Below are 20227 nucleotides of genomic sequence, written 5' to 3'. Positions count from 1 at the left end.
TTTAGCAATATTTCGCTACATACATAGAGAATACATTGTACATTTGTTGCCAATATTTAATAACTATCAGGCAAGCTTAATTAAATGTTGAAATTTTATTTCAACAGCTTACTTTTGAATATGAGTTAATATATAAATTAATACTTTAAATATCAACACTAAAGTGTACTGGCAAGCAGCCACTAAAGAATGTTTTGGGAAAGAACATTAAGAACAGATGTACAAATTCTAGCCAGCAGATAATCTTAGTAAAGGTAGTAAATATGCCGTTCTGCTGAGTAGAACAGAAACATTCTAAAACCACATGCAAAAAAGCACAGTACTTTTTAAAAGAATAAAATATGGAAGTAGATTAATGAATTTTGAAATAAAATCAATTAACTATGTGACTGGCTTAGTAGTTTAACTTCTTAGAGCTCTAAAAGAATAATGTTTTATGCTTATATTGGTTCAGAAAGTATCAAAAAGTCATAATTTATTCAGTAATCCCTGTATTTTTACTTCAAAAGTAAAATAGACATTTTCATTCACTTGTTACGCTAAGAAAAAAAATAGTTAAGATAAAACAGTTATGCAGAATCATTTGAGAAAAATGTACAATTCTAAGAGCAATTAATTTATTCATTCATCTATTTTCCACTTTGTTATATTAAAATTTCAGGGCAGCTTATATAAGCACATATAGGATAAAAGAAAACATAAATAAATTAATAAAAAACATGGGCAGGAATATAGAGAAGTGTAAATGACTGTCATTAGAACTACATACTTGCTGCATATGGGTGGTAAACTTGGCTTTACATTTCAGAGGGAAAGGGAAGCCTTGTTATTTTCACAATTTGCAAACTTCATGAGATAAAAAACATTTAAATGTATGCCAGTGTTAATACTAGTTCATGTGAATTTTCCTAGGGCCTCACCTTTTTAAAGACATTACGTAATGCAGGTTTTCTCATCCACCAAATTATTATTTCATAGAGCTTTTTCTTATAATGACCTTTCTGTATTCTATTGGCATGATACCAAGAGTTTTCTTCAGTTATAGAAGTTACAAAATTATTCTAAATCAGGACTTGAAATTATTTTTACCCTTTTATTGTTGGTAGAATTATTTTGAAGGTGGTGTTAGATAGTAGTTATAGCAGTGGGTTTCAGTTTTAATGTTAATTAACTAAAGAAGTCATTAAAGTACCCGTTTCTCAACCTCACTCCCAGAGCTGCTGACGTAGTAGGTTAGGGATGGGGCCCAAACAAGATCGGGCATCTCAAAAGATGCTGATGTTCCGGGCCTGGTGACCACAATTTGAGAACCATGAGTTACACAGTGGTGTTGAACAGCTTGGACGTCACTGACACTCATCTGCAGTACAATCAGCTCTGAGGTTCTTGCAGGCTGAAGAGAGCCATTATATACTACAGATGGGGGACCTTATGCGTGAGAAGCTCAGTCCTTTCTTGCAAGGTTGTCTGGGAAAGCTCTTACTAATTCCTAATAAATGGTGTAGCATTGCAATTTCTTTTCTGCGTATGTACCAGGTCCTGATAATTAGGAATTGAAAGTAACTGCCTGACATATGTTGGAAAGGGATTTAATCAGCCTGAGAAACTCTTTAAGGGGGATATAGAAAGAAGAATGCGACGTAAGGGAGGGAAGCATGGATCTGCAGCATTTTGGCAAAGTGTTAAACAAGTGGTATAAATTTAATTTTACAGATAAAGAGACTGAATGATCCCTGAGGGATTAACCAACTATTAAGAGATGGTATCAGAATATGAAACCAGACCTTTTAAGACCTGAGTTCTTGTAGAGGAAATCTTTATTATTTCATCATCATTATTAATAATACTGTATGTGTGAGTAAAGAAAGTCTTCAACCATATCTGATACTGCCTGACTTTTTACATAAATTAATAAGATGAATATTTTGTTTTAGATTGTAAATTCAACTGCCATAAGCGATGTGCATCTAAAGTACCGAGAGACTGCCTTGGAGAGGTTACTTTCAATGGAGGTGAAAGTCTTTTTCTTAATTTCTAGAAAAGATCACAATTCTTTTGTGTATTATCTTTATATAAGGTTATATTTGCATATTTTATTTTGTTTACTTTGTTTCTTTGACTTTTTTCTGATTTAATAATCAAGCAAAATACAGATATCGCTAATAGTATACTTTTAATTATGCCTCTGGTCTCCTTTAACCACCTACCACTCTGTAGTCATATGTGGCAAATGATGCTGCATATTCTCATTTATCTTTAGACATAGCAAAACGTATTTTATAACCGTGCTGTTGTCCCTAGAACTATTGCATATTTCTAGTATTTATTAACTACTTAATGAAAGCCAGGCACTGTTGTAAACATTTTATATATATTGACATTTAAACCTAAGAACAACCTTTTGAGATAAGGACTTAGAGATGAGTAAACTTAGGCACAGAAACATTAAATAATTTGCCTAAGAGATACAACCAGTAGTGATAGAGTTGGGATTTGAATCTGTGTGGTCTGGCATCTAAGTTCATAGTCTTTAGAAGTCATTGTACTGTCTCACTTTCTCTTTTTCCATCAAATAATCACTTAGCTGAACATTCTTGCTTTTTTACCTTTTTTCCCCCTCTTTTCAAGATTATATCACTCAAAGTGATTACCTTTTTTGGAAGAAAGGAGTAAACTTGCAGCATAATTTTTCCTTAATATTACATGGCTGGTAAAAATTGAATATAAGTAGTTCTATAGGAAAGGCTTCCCTGGTGGCTCAGATGGTAAAGAATCTGCCTGCAGTGCAGGAGCCCTAGGTTCAAGCCTTAGGTTAGGAAGATTACCAGGAGAACAGATATAGGAGGAAAAGCATGAGGAGTGGAAATTAATCTCCTTAAGAGTTTAACATTTTCTCACGTGGTATGTTTTCTGTGGTTGCTGTTTAACACCATTGACAGCGCATGATTGGTTTCTTCGTTTCAGTTGCACAGAATTAATACAGCTTTTCTACATGATTGAAGTCTTTTCTAGATTTAGCTGGTTCATGTATTTTTGTCCTTGTCTACCTTTTGACAAATGGATATGAAATACATTTATATTTATTTTAATGTTTATCTCTTTCAGATATTTACTGTTTAATTAGGAGTTTTTTCCCTCTAAATTACTTGTTCACATGTTATATATTCTACTAATTCTTCGTCAGCTTCATTGAGATACGAGTTGTATACCATACAGTTCATACATTTAGTTTATTCCCAGTTATGCAGCCATCACTACAGCCTAATTTTAGGACGTGTTCATCATCCTGAGAAGAACTCCATACCAATTAGTTGTCACGTCCTATCCACTTTTCCCTGCTAGCCCCTGGCAACCACTAAGTCAACTTTTATCTGTATCAGTTTGTCCCTTCTAGACATTTCATATAAATAGGATCATACAATGTATAGTCTTTGTGACTAATTTCTCTCACTTAGCATAATGTTTTCAAGGTTCATCCATGTTGCATGTATCAATACTTCATTGTTTTTTTATTGATGAGTAGTATTCCTCTGCCTGAATGTTCCACACTTGATTCATCACCAGTCAGCCATGGTCCTTTGAGTTGTGTCCATTTTGGAGCTATTATGAACAAGGCAGTACATTTGAGTACAATTGACTACATGTGTTTCCATTCCACTTGGGTAGATAGCCAGTAATGGAACTGTTGAGTCATATGGTAGCTCTGTTTAACATTTTGAGGACTGCCAAACTGTTTACCAAAGCAGCCATACCATTTTACATTCCCACCAGCAGTGTACGAGGAGTCTCATTTCTACGTATCCTTTCCACCACTCGTTAATTGTCTGTCATTTTGATTGTCACCATCCTAGTGAGTATGAAGTGTTGTCTCATTATGGTTTTGATGTGCATTTCCCAGATGGCTAACTGACATTGCGTATCTTTTTATGTACCTCTTGGTCATTTTTACATCTGCTTCAGAGCAGTATCTCTTCTGGTCCTTTGCCCATTTAACTAGGTTATTTATTTATCTTTTTATTATGGAGTTGTAAGAATTCTTTAGATATTCTGGATACAAGTCCCTTATTTGATACATGATTTGCAGATACTTTCTACCATTCTGTACACTGCCTTTTCACTTTCTTTGAGGTGTCATTTGTAGCAGAGAAGTTTTAAATTTTGATGAAGTCCAGTATATTTGTTTTTTCTTGTCATTTAGGTTTTTGGTGGTATATCTAAGAAGGCTTTGCCTAACTCACAATCCCAAAGCTTACTCCTATGCTTTCTTCTAAGAGTGTTATAGATTATTTAGGTCTGTGATCTACTTTAAGTTAATTTTTGTAATTGATTTAAGGAAATCTTCCCAATTTCCTTTTTTTCTTTTTTGCATATAAATATCCATTTGTCCTATGACCATACATTGAACAGAATGTTCTTTTTTCATTGTATTGTCTTAGACACTTGTGGAAAATGAGCTGACCAGGTCTATAATATAGTGGCTAACCTTTTACTTTGCTTCTAGTATCTTTTGTCATATCAAAATTTAAAATTCTGATGCAATCAAGTTAATTTTCTGCCTTATGATTTTTATACTTATATCATCCTAAGAAATATTTCTTTAACTTGAATCATAAAAATATTTTTCTGTAATTTCATTTAAGAATTTTAAAAATGGTTTTCACATTTGATGTACTGTCTCTATTTAGGTGTATTGATATTCCATTAATGTAAAATTCTGAATTCATTTAAAACTTTGCCAGAGCCATCTACTTTGGGAACAGATACAGATATACCAATGGATATTGACAGTAGTGACATGAACAGTGATGGTAGTCGGGGCTTGGATGACACAGAAGAACCATCTCCTCCAGAAGATAAAATGTTTTTCTTGGATCCATCTGATCTTGATGTGGAAAGAGACGAAGAAGCTGTTAAAACAATCAGGTAATGCGTGGGTATGGACTACAAGATATTTCCAAATGCAAGGTCAGTCCAGGAGTTCTGTTAAAAAATAACAAATCATATCTCTTTAAGTGGAACCTAGAAATGTAATTATAAAAAGAAATTTTTTTTTCTTGAAGTATAGTTGCTTTACAATGTCGTGTTAGTTTCTGCTGTACAGCAAAGTGAATCAGTTATACATAAACATATATCCCTCTTTTTTTAGATTTCCTTCTCATTTAGATCACTATAGAGCATTGATTAGAGTTCCTTGTGCTCTACAGTAGGTTCTCATTAGTTATCTATTTCATATACAGTACTACATGCTTGTCGATCCCAATCTCCCAATTCCTTCCACCCCCTAAAATGTAATTTAAAATCAATTAAATTGTGGCTAATGCTTTTACATGTACCACATGTACATTTATTTTTCTGAAATAAATTATATTCCTCTTGCTGTCCACTCAAGATGAGAAGGTATGAGAATCCCGTTTTCTTAAAAAGAAAAATGCTTTATTTAAATACTGTATTTAAATACCTAGCTGTGTAGCAGTCTTTCACAAAGTGCCAGCATTGGACTTCAGGTAAAGCAACCAGTTTCTTTACACAGGCATATTAGCTAATGTTGCAAACCCCAGTAAGAATCTATACCTGAGAATGTTGTACAGAGATGATGGTGATGAATTTGGGGGCAGTTTTCATATTGCAATTCATCTATTAGCTCTTTGTAAAAATGCTCCTGGATTATGAGACTTATATATCCTCCTATATTTATAGAAATTCAGTTTTTTTAGATATAGCCTATAAGATATACTACTTTGTGATACAGTGTTAACATTTTAAGCAGGTTTTGTTTTTCATTGGCAGCAAATAGGTGTTTAGAGAAAATTCATCATATGTCAGTCTCATATGGCTGAGTCATTTATTCAGTTTGTCTTATCATTAAATTATAGCCAGTCCAGGTTTGATGCATGATACTGGATGCTTGGGGCTAGTGCACTGGGACGACCCAGAGGGATGGTATGGGGAGGGAGGAGGGAGGAGGGTTCAGGATGGGGAACACATGTATACCTGTGGCAGATTCATTTCGATATTTGGCAAAACTAATACAATTATGTAAAGTTTAAAAATAAAATTTAAAAAAAATAATAAATAAATTATAGCTATTATTATCATTATCATTATTAACTAAATGTTTGCCCAAATTGGAGACTTAAGAGAACTAAGCTTGTTTCCTAATCATGGATACTTCACAGTTTAAGAGCAAGTATTTAACTGTTTGAGACTCAATTGAAAAACAGTGTATTTTTCACACACTTCTGCCAAGGTGCTCTTTCTCTCCAGCTACACTGTTACTGACCTGTGTTTCAGTATTACCTGATGTGACTCATTTCATTATTTATTATTTTTACTTTCTTAATACCTGTAAATCATTTTTCTTTCAGTGTCTTCTGTAAGTAATTGTTGCTGACAACATGAATAATGGACTTTGATATTTGAATTTTGTCCTGTTATGAATTTATTAATTTGTCATGTTATCTAGGGTATGATTTCTAGTAGCAATCCCAAATGAGACCCTCTCCCAGGCTCCAGATTTGCCAACCGGAGAGGATTCTTTCTGCTCTGTTTATTGTTTTCGTATGTCCTGTGGCCCTCCAGAAATATTCATGACAAATAATGATGATTTACAGTATTGTTGTAGGAAGGGGGGGACCCCACTCCAGGGCCCCAAGAGCGGGCTCTTGTCTAACACTCAGAAAAGAACTGTCGGAGGAGACACGTGCTGACAAAGCAAGAGATTTTATTGGGAAAGGGCACCCGGGTGGAGAGCAGTAAAGGGAACCCAGGAGAACAGCTCTGCCATGTGGCTCGTAGTCTCAGATTTTATGGTGATGAGATTAGTTTCCAGGTTGTCTTTGGCCAATCATTCTGATTCAGAGTCCTTCCTGGTGCCACATGCATTGCTCAGCAAAGATGGATGCTAGCGAGAGGGATTCTGGGAAGTGGGTGGACACGTGGTGTCTCCTTTTGACCTTTCCCGAACTCTTTTGGTTGGTAGTGGCTTATTAGTTCCATATGCCTTACCAGGACCTCCTGTTGTAAAACAACTCATGCAAATGGTTACTAGAGAGCCTGACCAGGGTGGGCGGTTTCAGTCAGTATGCTTCCCCTAACAGTATCATCTTTGTCTTTTATAAATTAACTGTGTATCATCATAACAGGATTAATTTATCTTTTTCCTCTTAAGCCATTGTCTTCGTAAGATATTTTGAAGAATTTTAGTTTAATTATCTTTAAAAGGGTTTGATTTTACTGTATTGATGATCTTTTAAGTTAACATTATAAATATTTGTCATAAATTTAAAATATTTTGTAGTCCATCAACGAGCAATAACATTCCGCTGATGAGGGTCGTCCAGTCCATCAAGCACACAAAGAGGAAGAGCAGCACAATGGTGAAGGAAGGGTGGATGGTCCATTACACCAGCAGGGACACCCTGGTCAGTAATCACAGGCATCTTATTATGGTAGTGAAACTCTGTTATGTGCTTTACTTCGTGCGTTTTTTAAGTCCAAATGAGAATGAGATATATATTAAGACATCATAGTACACCAGAACCATCTTTATATTTAGGATGTTAGGAATATTTAAAAGGTGGACTATTTAATGTACTATTTTTATAGATTGGTAGAACAGTACAGAGTCAAAGCAAGTCTGATGGTACACCACCAAATGCACAATCTCTGAAAGAAAGAATTGGTATTCCCTGGTGGCTTACATGGTTAAGAATCTGTCTGCAATGCAGGAGACCCAGGTTCAATCCGTGGGTCAGGAAGATCTCCTGGAAAAGGGAATGGCAACCCACTCCAGTATTCTTGCCTAGAGAATCCCAGGGACAGAGGAGCCTGGTGGGTTACAGTCCATGGAGTCGAAAAGAGTCGAACACAACTAAGCGACTTTCACTTCACAAACTTCTGCTCTGCAAAAGACAGTATTAAAAGATTGAGATGACAAGCCACAGACTTGGAAGAAATATTTACAAAAAAGATATCTGTAAAAGACTCTTCTCCAAAATATACAAAGAACTCTTAAAATTCAACAGTAAGAAAACTTAATAATCTGATTAAACAATGTGCTGAAGACCTTAACATGTACCTCACCAAAGAAGATACCTAGATAGCACATAAGCATATGAAATGATGCGCCACATCTTATGTCATAGGGCAAATGCAAATTAAACAGTGAGATACTGCTGCCCATCTGTTAGAACAGCCAAAATCATAAACACTGAGAACACCAAATTCTGACAAGATGTAGAGCAACGAGAGCTTTCTTTGATTGCTGGTAGGAATGCAAAATGGTATTGCTAACATTTGAAGACAGTTTAGTAGTTTCATGCAAACCTAAAATGCTTTTACCAGATGATCTAGCAGTCGTACTCTTTGCTGTTTACCCAAAGGAAATAAAAACTTACATTCACATGGAAACCTGCATATGGATATTTATAATGGGTTTATTCATAATTGCCAAAAACCTGGAAATAATAGATCTCCTTCAGTAGGTAAATGGGTAAACAAACTGTTCTAAAGACAGTGGAATGTTATTCAGCACTAAAAAGCAATGAGCTGTTAAGCCATGAAAAGACTTGGAGCAATCTTAAGTCTATATTGCTACATGAAAGAAACCAATGTAGGAAGATTACATACTATATGCTTCCAACTATATTATTTTCCAGAAAAGGCAGACCTGTGGAGGGTACAGGGTGGGGACAAGTAGGAATGAATAGGTAGAACACAGAACTTTTAGGGCAGTGAAAATACTCTATGTAATACCGCAATGATAGGTACTTGACATTATGCATTTGTCCAAACGCATAGAATGCACAGCACCAAGAGTGAGCTGAGTTATATAACCTATGGACGTTTATGATTATGATGTGTCAAATGTAGGTTCACCAGTTGTAACCATTGTACCACTCTGTTAAGGGTGTTGATGATGGGGTCTGGGGTTATACATGCCTAGGGACAGGAAGTATATATGGGAAATTTCTGCCCCTTCCCCTTAATTTGCGATGAACCTTAAATGGTTCCCAAAAAGTAAAGTATTAATTTTAAAAAATTGTTTATAGACACATGTTTAAAAAACAAATGCTGCATGGCAAAGAACAGAAACAAAGACAAACAACAAACTGGAAAAAGTTTTTTTTCAACCCAGAACACAATAGAAAAAAAGGCAATGAATCTGAACAGACAGGTCTCAGACAAGGAAATGCAAATTACTCTTAAACATAAGATCTTGATCTCATTTTTAATTAAAAAAAATACAGTTTAAAACGTTACGAAAATACTAGCCAAATAGTATGCTAATTGAATAGCCAAAGCAGTCTTGAGAAAGAATGGAGCTGGAGGAATCAACCTTCCTGACTTCAGATTATACTACAAAGCTGCAGTCATCAAGATGATATGGTACTGGCACAAAAACAGAAATATAGACCAATGGAACAAGATAGAAAGCCCAGAAATAAACCCATGCACCTGTGGGTACTTTATTTTTGACAGAGGAGGCAAAAATATACAATGGGGCAAAGACAGCCTCTTTGATAAATGGTGCTGGGAAAACTGGACAGCTACATGTAAAAGAATGAAATTAGAACACTTCCAAACACCATACACAAAGATAAACTCAAAATGGATTAAAGACCTAAATGTAAGACGAGAAACTATAAAACTCTTAGAGGAAAACATAGGCAGAACACTCGATGACCTAAAGCAAGATCCTCTATGACCCACCCCCTAGAGTAATGGAAATAAAAGTAAACAAGTGGGACCTGATTAAACTTCAAAGCTTTTGCACAGCAAAGGTAACTATAAGCAAGGTGAAAAGACATCCCTCAGAACGGGAGAAAATAATAGCAAATGAAACAACTGACAAGGATTAATTTCCAAAATATACAAGCAGCTCATACAACTCAGTACCAGAAAAACAAACAACCCAATCAAAAAGTGGGGGAAAGACCTAAACAGACATTTCTCCAAAGAAGATATACAGATAGCTAACAAACACATGAAAAGATGCTCAACATCGCTCATTATTAGAGAAATGCAAATCAAAACCACCATGAGATATCACCTCACACCGCTCAGAATGACCATCATCAAAAAGTCTACAAACAAAAATGCTTTAGAGGGTGTGAAGAAAAGGGAACGCTCTTGCACTGTTGGTGGGAATATAAATTGATACAGCCACTATGGAAGACGGTATGGAGATTCCTTTATGGAAGACAGTATGGAGATTCCTTAAAAAACTAGGAATAAAACTACCATATGACCCAGCAATCCCACTCCTGAATAAACCCTGAAGTTGAAAAAGACACGTGTATCCCATTGTTCATTGCAGCACTATTTACAATAGCTAGAACATGGAAGCAACCTAGATGTCCATCAACAGATTAATGGATGAAGTTGCGGTACATATACACAATGGAATATTAGTCATAAAAAGGAATGCATTTGAGTCAGTTCTAATGAGGTGGATGAACCTAGAACCTATTACACAGAGTGAAGTAAGTCAGAAAGAGAAAGATGAATATCATATACTAATGCATATTTCTCCACTCTTCTCCAGTAGCATATTGGGCACCTACCAACTTGGGGAGTTTATCTTTCAGTGTCATACCTTTTTGCCTATTCATACTGTTCATGGGGTTCTCAGGCAGGAATACTGAAGTGGTTTGCCATTCCCTTCTCCAGTGGACCACGTTTTGTCAGAACTCTCTGCCATGACCCCTCTGTCATTGGTGGCCCTACGAGGCATGGCTCATAGTTTGCTTGAGCTAGACAAGGCTGTGGTCCATGTGATGAGATTGGTTAGTTTTCTGTGATTGTGGTTTTCATTCTGTCTGCCCTATGATGGATAAGAATAAGAGGCTTATGGAAGCTTCCTGATGGGAGAGCCTGACTGAGGGGGAAACTGGGTCTTGTTCTGATGGTCCAGGCCATTTTCAGATAAATCTTTAATCCAATTTTCTATTGATGGGCAGGGCTGTGTTCCCTCCCTGTTGCTTAACCTGAGGCCAAACTGTGGTGGAGGTAGTGAAGATGATAGCGACCTCCTTCAAAAGGTCCATGCACGCACTGCTGCACTCAGTGCCCCCAACCCTGTAGCAGGCCACCGCCGACCCACACCTCTGCCAGAGACTCCTGGGTACTCATGGACATGTCTGGGTCAGTTTCTTGTGGGGTCACTGCTCCTTTCTCCTGGGACCTGGTGCACACAAGGTTTTGTTTGTACCCTCCAAGAATCTGTTTCCTCAGTTCCTGTGTAAGTTCTGGTGGTTCTATGGTGGGGTTAATGGTGACCTCCTCCAAGAGGGCTTATGCCATACCCAGGTCTGCTGCCCCCAGAGCCCCTCCAGCAGGCCACTGCTGACCCGTACCTCCACAGGTGACACTCAGACATAGTTCTGGATCAGTCTTTGTGGGTTGGGTGTGCATTTTGTGACCTTCCCAGGTCTGAGCAGCTCAGGTGACCAACTGCTTGGAGATTGCACTGTCCCAGGTGGGCCATGTGCCTTAATGACCTCCTCGTCCCGGCCACTCGGTTTCCCAGGTGTACTGCTAGAGCAAAAACACCCAGTTGTGGATGTGACAGGTGATGGTAGTAAAGTCCGATGCTGTAGAGAGCAATATTGCATAGGAACCTGGAATGTTAAGTCCATGACTCAAGGCAAATTGGAAGTGGTCAAACAGGAGATGGCAAGGGTGAACATCGACATTTTAGGAATCAGTGACCTAAAATGGACTGGAATGGGTGAATTTAATTCAGATGACCATTATATCTGCTACTGTGGGGATGAATCCCTTAGAAGAAATGGAGTACCCATCATAGTCAACAAGAGTCCAAAATGCAGTACTTGGATGCAATCTCAAAAATGACAGAATAATCTCTGTTCATTTCCAAGGCACCATGCATTATCACAGTAATCCAAGTCTATGCCCTGACCAATAATGCTGAAGAAGCTGAACAGTTCTGTGAAGGACCTACAAGACCTTCTAGAACTAATACCCAAAAAAGGTGTCATTTTCATTATAGGGGACTGGAATGCAAAAGTAGGAAGTCAAGAGATACCTGGAGTAACAGGCATATGTGGCCTTGGAGTACAAAACAAAGCAGGGTGAAGGCTAACAGAGTTTGCAAAGAAAACACACTGGTCGTAGCAAACGCCCTCTTCCAACAACACAAGAGAAGACTGTACACATGGATATCACCAGATGTCCAACACTGAAATCAGATTGATTGATTATATTCTTTGCAGCCAAAGATGGAGAAGCTCTATACAGTCAGCAAAAACAAGACCGGGAGCTGACTGTGGCTCAGATCATGAACTCCTTATTGCCAAATTCAGACTTAAATTGAAGAAAGTAGGAAAAACCACTAGATCATTCAGGTATGACCTAAATCAAATCCCTTATACAGTGGAAGTGACAATTAGATCCAAGGGATTAGATCTGATAGAGTGCCTGAAGAACTATGGATGGAGATTCGTGACTTTGTACAAGAGGCAGTGATCAAGACCATCCCCAAGAAAAAGAAATGCAAAAAGGCCAAATGGTTGTTTGATGAAGCCTTACAAATAGCTGAGAAAAGAAGAGAAGTGAAAGGCAAAGGAGAAAGGGAAATATATACCCATTTGAATGCAGAGTTCCAAAGAACAGCAAGGAGAGAGAAGAAAGCCTTCCTCAGTGATTAGTGCAAAGAAATAGAGGAAAACAATAGAATGGGAAAAGATTAGTGATCTCTTCAAGAAAATTAGAGATACCAAGGGAACATTTCATGCAAAGATGGGCACAATAAAGGACACAAATGATATGGACCTGATAGAAGCAGAGGATAAGAAGAGGCAGCAAGAATACACAGAAGAACTATACAGAAAAAAAAAAAAAAAGAACTATACAGAAAAGATCTTCATGACCCAGATAACCACGATGGTGTGATCACTCACCTAGAGCCAGACATCCTGGAATGTGAGGTCAAGTGGGCCTTAGGAAGCATCACTGTGAAGTGAAGAGGAACTCAAAAGCCTCTTGATGAAAGTGAAAGTGGAGAGTGAAAAAGTTGGCTTAAAGCTCAACATTCAGAAAACAAAGATCATGGCATCTGGTCCCATCACTTCATGGGAAATAGATGGGGAAACAGTGGAAACAGTGTCAGACTTTATTTTTCGGGGCTCCAAAATCACTGCAGATGGTGACTGCAGCCATGAAATTAGAAGACGCTTACTCCTAGGAAGGAAAGTTACGACCAGCCTAGATAGCACATTCAAAAGCAGAGACATTACTTTGCCAACAAAGGTTCATCTAGTCAAGGCTATGGTTTTTCCTGTGGTCATGTATGGATGTGAGAGTTGGACTGTGAAGAAGGCTGAGCACTGAAGAATTGATGCTTTTGAACTGTGGTGTTGGAGAAGACTCTTGAGAGTCCCTTGGACTGCAAGGAGATCCAACCAGTCCATTCTGAAGGAGATCAGCCCTGGGATTTCTTTGGAGGGAATGATGCTGAAGCTGAAACTCCAGTCCTTTGGCCACCTCATGCGAAGAGTTGACTCATTGGAAAAGACTCTGATGCTGGGAGGGATTGGGGGTAAGAGGAGAAGGGGACGACAGAGGATGAGATGGCTGGATGGCATCACCGACTCGATGGACGTGAGTCTCAGTGAACTCTGGGAGTTGGTGATGGACAGGGAGGCCTGGCGTGCTGCGATTCACGGGGTCGCAAAGAGTCGGACACGACTGAGCGACTGATCTGATCTGATCTGAGTGGAGGTGATGGAATTCCAGTTGAGCTATTTCAAATCCTGAAAGATGATGCTGTGAAAGTGTTGCACTCAATATGCCAGCAAATTTGGGAAACTCAGCAGTGGCCACAGGACTGGAAAAGGTCAGTTTTCATTCCAATCCCAAAGCAAGGCAATGCCAAAGAATGCTCAAACTACCATACAATTGCACTCATCTCACACACTAACAAAATAATGCTCAAAATTCTCCAAGCCAGGCTTTAACAGTACGTGAACCGTGAACTTCCAGACATTCAAAGTGGATTTAGAAAAGACAGAGGAACCAGAGATCAAATTGCCAACATCCGTTGGATCATCAAAAAAGCAAGAGTTCCAGGAAAACATCTACTTCTGCTTTGTTGACTATGCCAAATCCTCTGACTGTGTGGATCACAACAAACTGTGGAAAATTCTTGAAAAGATGGGGTTACTAGACCACCTGACCTGCCTCCTGAGAAATCTGTATGCAGGTCAAGAAGCAACAGTTAGAACTGGACATGGAACAACAGACTGGTAGCAAATCGGGAAAGGAATGCGTCTGGTTCCAAATCGGGAAAGGCTGTAGTCACCCTGCTTATTTAACTTACATGCAGAGTACATCGTGCGAAATGCCAGACTGGATGAAGCACAAGCTGGAATCATGATGGCTGGGAGGAATATCTATAATCTCAGATATGCAGATGAGACCACCCTCATGGCAGAAAGCGAAGAACTGAACATTCTCTTGATGAATGTGAAAGAGGAGTGAAAAAGTAGGCTTAAAACTCAACATTCAGAAAACGAAGATCAGAAAACGAAGATCATGGCATCCAGTCCCATCACTTCATGGCAAATAGATGGGGAAACAATGGAAAGAGTGCGAGACTTTTATTTTGGGGGGCTCCAAAATCACTGCCGATGGTGACTATAGCTTTACAATAAAGACGCTTGCTCCTTGGAAGAAACGCTATGACCAAACTAGACAGCGTATTAAAAAGCAGAGACATTACTTTGCCAACGAAGGTCCATCTAGTTAAAGTGATGGTTTTTCCAGTAGTCATGTATGGATGAGAGAGTTGGACTATAAACAAAACTGAGTGCCTAAGAATTGATGCTTTTGAACTGTGGTGTTGGAGAAGACTCTTGAGAGGCCCTTGGACTGCAGGGTGATCCAACCAGTCCATCCTAAAGGAAATCAGTCCTGAATATTCATTGGAGGGACTGATGCTGAAGCTGAAACTCCAATACTTTGGCCACCTAATGTGAAGAACCAACTCAGTGGAAAAGACCCTGATGCTGGGAAAGATTGAAGGCCGGAGGAGAAGGGGACGACAGGAGATGAGATGGTTGGATGGCATCGCTAACGCGATGGACATGAGTTGAGTAGGCTCTGGGAGTTGGTGATGGACAGGGAGGCCTGGCATGATGCAGTCTATGGGATCACAAAGTCAGACACGACTGAGCAACTGAACTGAACTAAACACATACACAGAATGTAGAAAAATGATACTGAAGAATTTATTTGCAGGGTAGCAGTGGAGGAACAGACATGGAAAGAGACTTACGGACATGGGGAGAGAGGAGGAGAGGGTGAGATGTATGGAGAGAGTAGCATGGAAGTTTACATTACCATATGTAAAATAGCCAATGGGAATTTGCTGTATGTCTCAAGAAACTCAAATGGGCTCTTTATCAACCTGGATGGGTGGGATAGGAAGGTAGATGGGAGGGAGGTTCAGAAGGGAGGAGATACATATATATACACCTATGGCTGATTCATGTTGAGGTTTGACAGAAAGCAACAAAACCCTGTAAAGCAATTACCTTTCAATTAAATAAATTTTAGAAAATGTTACGAAAATACTAGTTTTTATTTATCAGTGTAGCACAGGATGAAAAGGGTTAGTAATAAGCTGTATTAGTGAAGGTTTGAGTAAATAACACCCTCATGTTACTGATGAGACTATAAGTTGGATCCAGAAATAGAGGAATAACTTAACACTGTCAAGAAAAATTACATATGCATTTATCTTTTGATCCAGTAAGGCATACTTTAGAAATTTAGTCCACGGATAAATTAAGTATTTGTGTGTGCATGCATAAGATTCCTGAAAAGAAACCTCCAAAATGTAGTAACATTGTTTGCCTTGAGTAAAGGTGGGAGTGAGATAGGGGTGATGATGGAAGTATACTTTTCACTATCTTTTTAATTTTTCAAATTTTGAAGCTCATGAATTTTATACCAGTACAAACTTATAGATAAGAGATGAGAGGGAATGGAGAGTTCAGACACTTTGGAGGAATCATTACTTTTGAACCTTACAGTTTTGTGCTCTTTGTAGAGAAAAAGGCATTATTGGAGACTGGACAGCAAATGTCTTACACTGTTTCAAAACGAATCTGGATCAAAGTATTATAAGGTAAAAATTTCACATCTTTTAAAAATATGTACATTAAAATACTGTGTGTTTTCCAAATATATCCAAGTAATATTTATTAGTTGTTATATTGGATTACAGCTCTGCCTAATATAGTTTCTAGAAGTCACTGTTAAGATCCTTGTAAAAGCAAGTATCCTCTACCCCTCCATCTCATCCCTTGCAACAGCCTTGCTGCCGAAGTTTTTTTTGTTGTTGTGCGATTCTTTTTTTCTGGCCTATGAGGTTGCTGCTGTTTTCCTTCTGGGTACCAGGTGGTCCTCCGTATCAGTGGATGTCTAGCCATTTTATATAGGGGACTTGACCCTTGCATACGAAAAGACAACTAGACTGTGATTTAGATTAGACTATGAGAAGTCCTGTGATTATTGCTGATCAGAAGAAGCCATTGTGGTATTCAGCATTTCTTCCATTTTCCATTTTACCTTAGACCCCAATTCCCAGATGCTTCTTTTGGCTCTTTTTTATATAATTCTCTTTGCTCAACTTGCTCCACATTTTGCCATGTCACCAGTTGACACCAGATAAAATTGTTAGTATAGTGATTGTATCAGGAAGAAAGAAAATAGAGACTAATGAATTGCTTTGAATTGGTTGGGTTTTTCTAAAGAAGTTTTCTACTTTAGGAAGTAGACTAAACATAAATGATTGTTAAAGTTATGGACAGAACCAGAATAGAGCACTTACACTTATTCTGACATACTCCTTTGCTGCTGTTATTTCTTTCTCGTTCTCCTTTGGGGCCATATCTTGCAGATGGCAGCCAGTAGAGTTGTTGTTGAGATGACTTCCTGACAGCTGGGATATGGCAGGTGTTGGCTATAGCAGCAACCGCCCTTCTAAATCCTTTCTTTCTAATGATCTGCTACAGGCCTGAATTACTAGCTTGGTTATTATACTCCATGCTCTCTGCCTTTGTCCTTGATGGACATGCAGATCATTCAGAGCAGATACCCTCGTAAGACTTGACTGTGTGTCCATGTGCCACATTCACATACTTGTGTTTGTCTTTAGTGGTATTCATTAGAAATGCATATCTTTGATTGTTTAGTGTATTTGAAAAAAAGCCCACATATTCATGTTTCCTAACGCTTAGTTCTTTACTTCAGGAAATTCCACTTTCAGAAATTCTCCGCATATCTTCACCACAAGATTTCACAAGCATTTCACAAGGCAGCAACCCACACTGTTTTGAAATCATCACTGATACTATGGTATACTTTGTTGGTGAGAACAATGGGGACAGCTCTCACAATCCTGTTCTTGCTGCCACTGGAGTGGGACTTGATGTAGCACAGAGCTGGGAAAAAGCAATTCGCCAAGCTCTCATGCCTGTGACGCCTCAAGCCAGTGTCTGTACTTCTCCAGGCCAAGGGAAAGATCACAGTAAGCAATAAGCTTCTTGATGACTTTTTCCCCATTTGGTTCTTAAGTGTTTTGTGGGTGCAGTTGTGTTTCTGTATTTATTTTAAGCCTCATTTTTAGAATCAATACCGTTAGTCAATTGCTTTATAAAATTATGTTGGTCATAGTATGTGCTTGCAGTCCCCAGAGCGAGGCTCCAGAGTCAAGTCTGCCTGCATTTAAATCTTGGCTCTGCTGACCTGTTATGTGATCTTGGCAAGTACTTTCCTTTTCTGTAACGAACCTGCTGTATAGAGTTGTCAGCATTAAATGAAAGAGAACCAGAAGGGGTTAAGTAAGCTAATAGTATTAGGATGGTGCTTCATGGTGGGATTTTCAGTCTGTAAAGCGTTGCAGTTCACATAGTACTTATAAAATGTATGAAGTCAGAAGTGCTGCATTCGTTTTAACTGAATTAAAACATTCAGAAACATTAAAAAAATATATTGAAACACATGTGCTTTGCACCAACAAAATTTATAAAATAAAACCTAAATTTGTTTTAAGTTTCAAGTGAATACTTAATCACAAAGCCATAGTAAAATATCACTTCCCTGCACCCACCCCCCCATTGACATTACGTCATTTATGGTGAAACAGCTTTCATTCATCAGGCAAATACATTTAAATTGAAAGAGATGTCAGCCTCTTTTCTTTTCTAGCTGCACTGCACAGCTTGTGGGATCTTAGTTCCCCGACCAGGGACTGAGCCCAGCAGTGAAAGCACCGAGTCCTAACCCCTGGATGGACAGGGAATTCCCTCAACCAGTTTCTGTATGCCTTTTATTTCAGTTAAGCTATGCTGCTTAGTATACCTCATCTTGGCATTATGCTAGGCCCTGAGCTAGAATACAAAAGAAATACAGAGATTTTTTTAAAGATAGGCAGGGAAATAGGTACATAAAGCAGTAGAGTGCAAAAAGGAGCAGTGCATTTCTCAAGGACTCAGATACAGATAGGAAGGTAAGTGGAGACTTCATGATAGAGAAGCCTGATTTGGACCTTGACCTTGGATCTCACATAAGTTAGGATAGGCAGAGCCAACCTAGGGGTGTGCGTGGAATTAAGGGGACCTGTGATCAAAGGCATGAGGGTAATGACCATGAAAATGTCTGGTGTTGAATATTGATTCTGAAAGGATGAATAAAATGGATAATCACAATGTTTCTTAAATTTGAGGGGATTTTAGAACTGTCTGATATTCAGTTGGACCTTTCACCCCAGAAAATAATGCAGATACAGAACACAAATTTTATATATAATTGGATTTAGGATCCTTCTCAAGCCCATCCATGGACTCTTCCTAGGATTATAAGCCCCTAAGGACAGACTGCAAAAGGGCTAAGGGAGAATGAAAGCCCAGTTCTGCCACTTTGCTAGCTTCATGGTCTTGGCTTCTTCAGTTCTCTCATCTAAAGGGAGAATGATATAATAATTGCATATGATGCACTTAGCACCATTCCTGACCTAGTTGTGGCACTCTTACTGTGCAGCTGCTGCTGTTGCTGCTGTCCTTATAACAACCAGTCTGGAGCAGAGTTCTCCTGGGAAGTGATAGAAATGAAAACTGGATGGAGTTAAGACAGTGGAGGCCTTTGAAACATAATAAATATTAACTTAAACTAGAAAACTGGAACTACTGAAAAGCAGAGTTTTAGGCTCATTCATTTTATTGATGCTGTGCTTTTTTGGTCTCTTGCATTAATATTTGATTTTTGGGGTTATTTAAAGTTGACTTAATATTTTTAAATTGACAATATTTTAAAATGGAGTTTCCACAGTCATTTACTTATTTTTTGATGTATAGTTGCTTACATTTTCTTCTTAATGAAGTTTTATGTTTTTATATTTGGGATTATAAAAGAAATTTCTTACCTTTTTCTTTATCACTGAGATTCTAGATGTTTGAGAACTAGTCTCTTGCTTTACTTTTCTCATTTCTAATTTTCTTGTCAGTTACTTCCTTTGCTTACCAAAGTAATATAGACATTTAAACTTTATAGAAATATGTAATATAAAATGAGAATGTCTTCCCTATATGCATGTGACGTGTCCCCCTATTCCCAGTTGTATATCTCCCCCCTCAGAAAACCATTATTAATAGTTTGGTGTATATTTCTTTTGGGGGTGGCTTGGGAAGAGGGAAGTCTATTCTATTTGTACGGTCTTGTTATATTTTTATTTTCATAAAAGTCATGTTTGTTGTAAAAGATGTATGATCTTTTTACAACTTGATTTTATGAACTATTTAATGTCATATTTCAGAATTATATGTTTATATAATTTTAATGTTTTATGACAATAATGCATACTTTCTATACATTTTTTAAACAGTCTAGAAGCATATAAAAAAATCTTTGTTCCTCAACCCCATCTCTCTCCCTCACCAGAAGTGATCATATTTTGTTTGCTTTTCATATGCCACTACCCTGAAACATACCTTTTTAACTTAATAATATAAATAGCTTTCTGACTCAGTACTTACAGCCCTGCATCCTTAAATGTGTAGATAGAATTCTTTTGTATGGATGTGTATTCTATTTTACCAGTTTCCTGTTGATGGATCAGTATTGTTTAGGGATAAATTTTGTTTTAATGTAATGCTATTATCTGTATGTTAGCTAGTTTTTAAAATTTAATGTACTGTAAGCA

The 20227-nt window shown here is 37.9% G+C and overlaps 1 protein-coding gene across 5 annotated transcripts in view; it reads left to right on the top strand.

The window, feature by feature from the left end:
- Positions 1-20227, top strand: part of PRKD3 (protein kinase D3) — an 87031-nt gene that overhangs the window by 49724 nt on the left and 17080 nt on the right. For all 5 annotated transcript variants that reach the window (XM_027555014.1, XM_027555018.1, XM_027555015.1 and 2 more), the window contains 5 exons: positions 1935-2012; positions 4740-4923; positions 7298-7421; positions 16076-16153; positions 17281-17557. In XM_027555014.1, coding sequence (XP_027410815.1) covers positions 1935-2012; positions 4740-4923; positions 7298-7421; positions 16076-16153; positions 17281-17557 — 741 coding nt within the window. The remainder of the gene's footprint in view (positions 1-1934; positions 2013-4739; positions 4924-7297; positions 7422-16075; positions 16154-17280; positions 17558-20227) is intronic.

Source organism: Bos indicus x Bos taurus, chromosome 11 (assembly GCF_003369695.1).
Source record: "Bos indicus x Bos taurus breed Angus x Brahman F1 hybrid chromosome 11, Bos_hybrid_MaternalHap_v2.0, whole genome shotgun sequence".
NCBI lineage: Eukaryota > Metazoa > Chordata > Mammalia > Artiodactyla > Bovidae > Bos > Bos indicus x Bos taurus.
The sequence above is the reverse complement of the archived record's forward strand: the minus strand, read 5'-3'. Positions and strand labels throughout refer to the sequence as shown.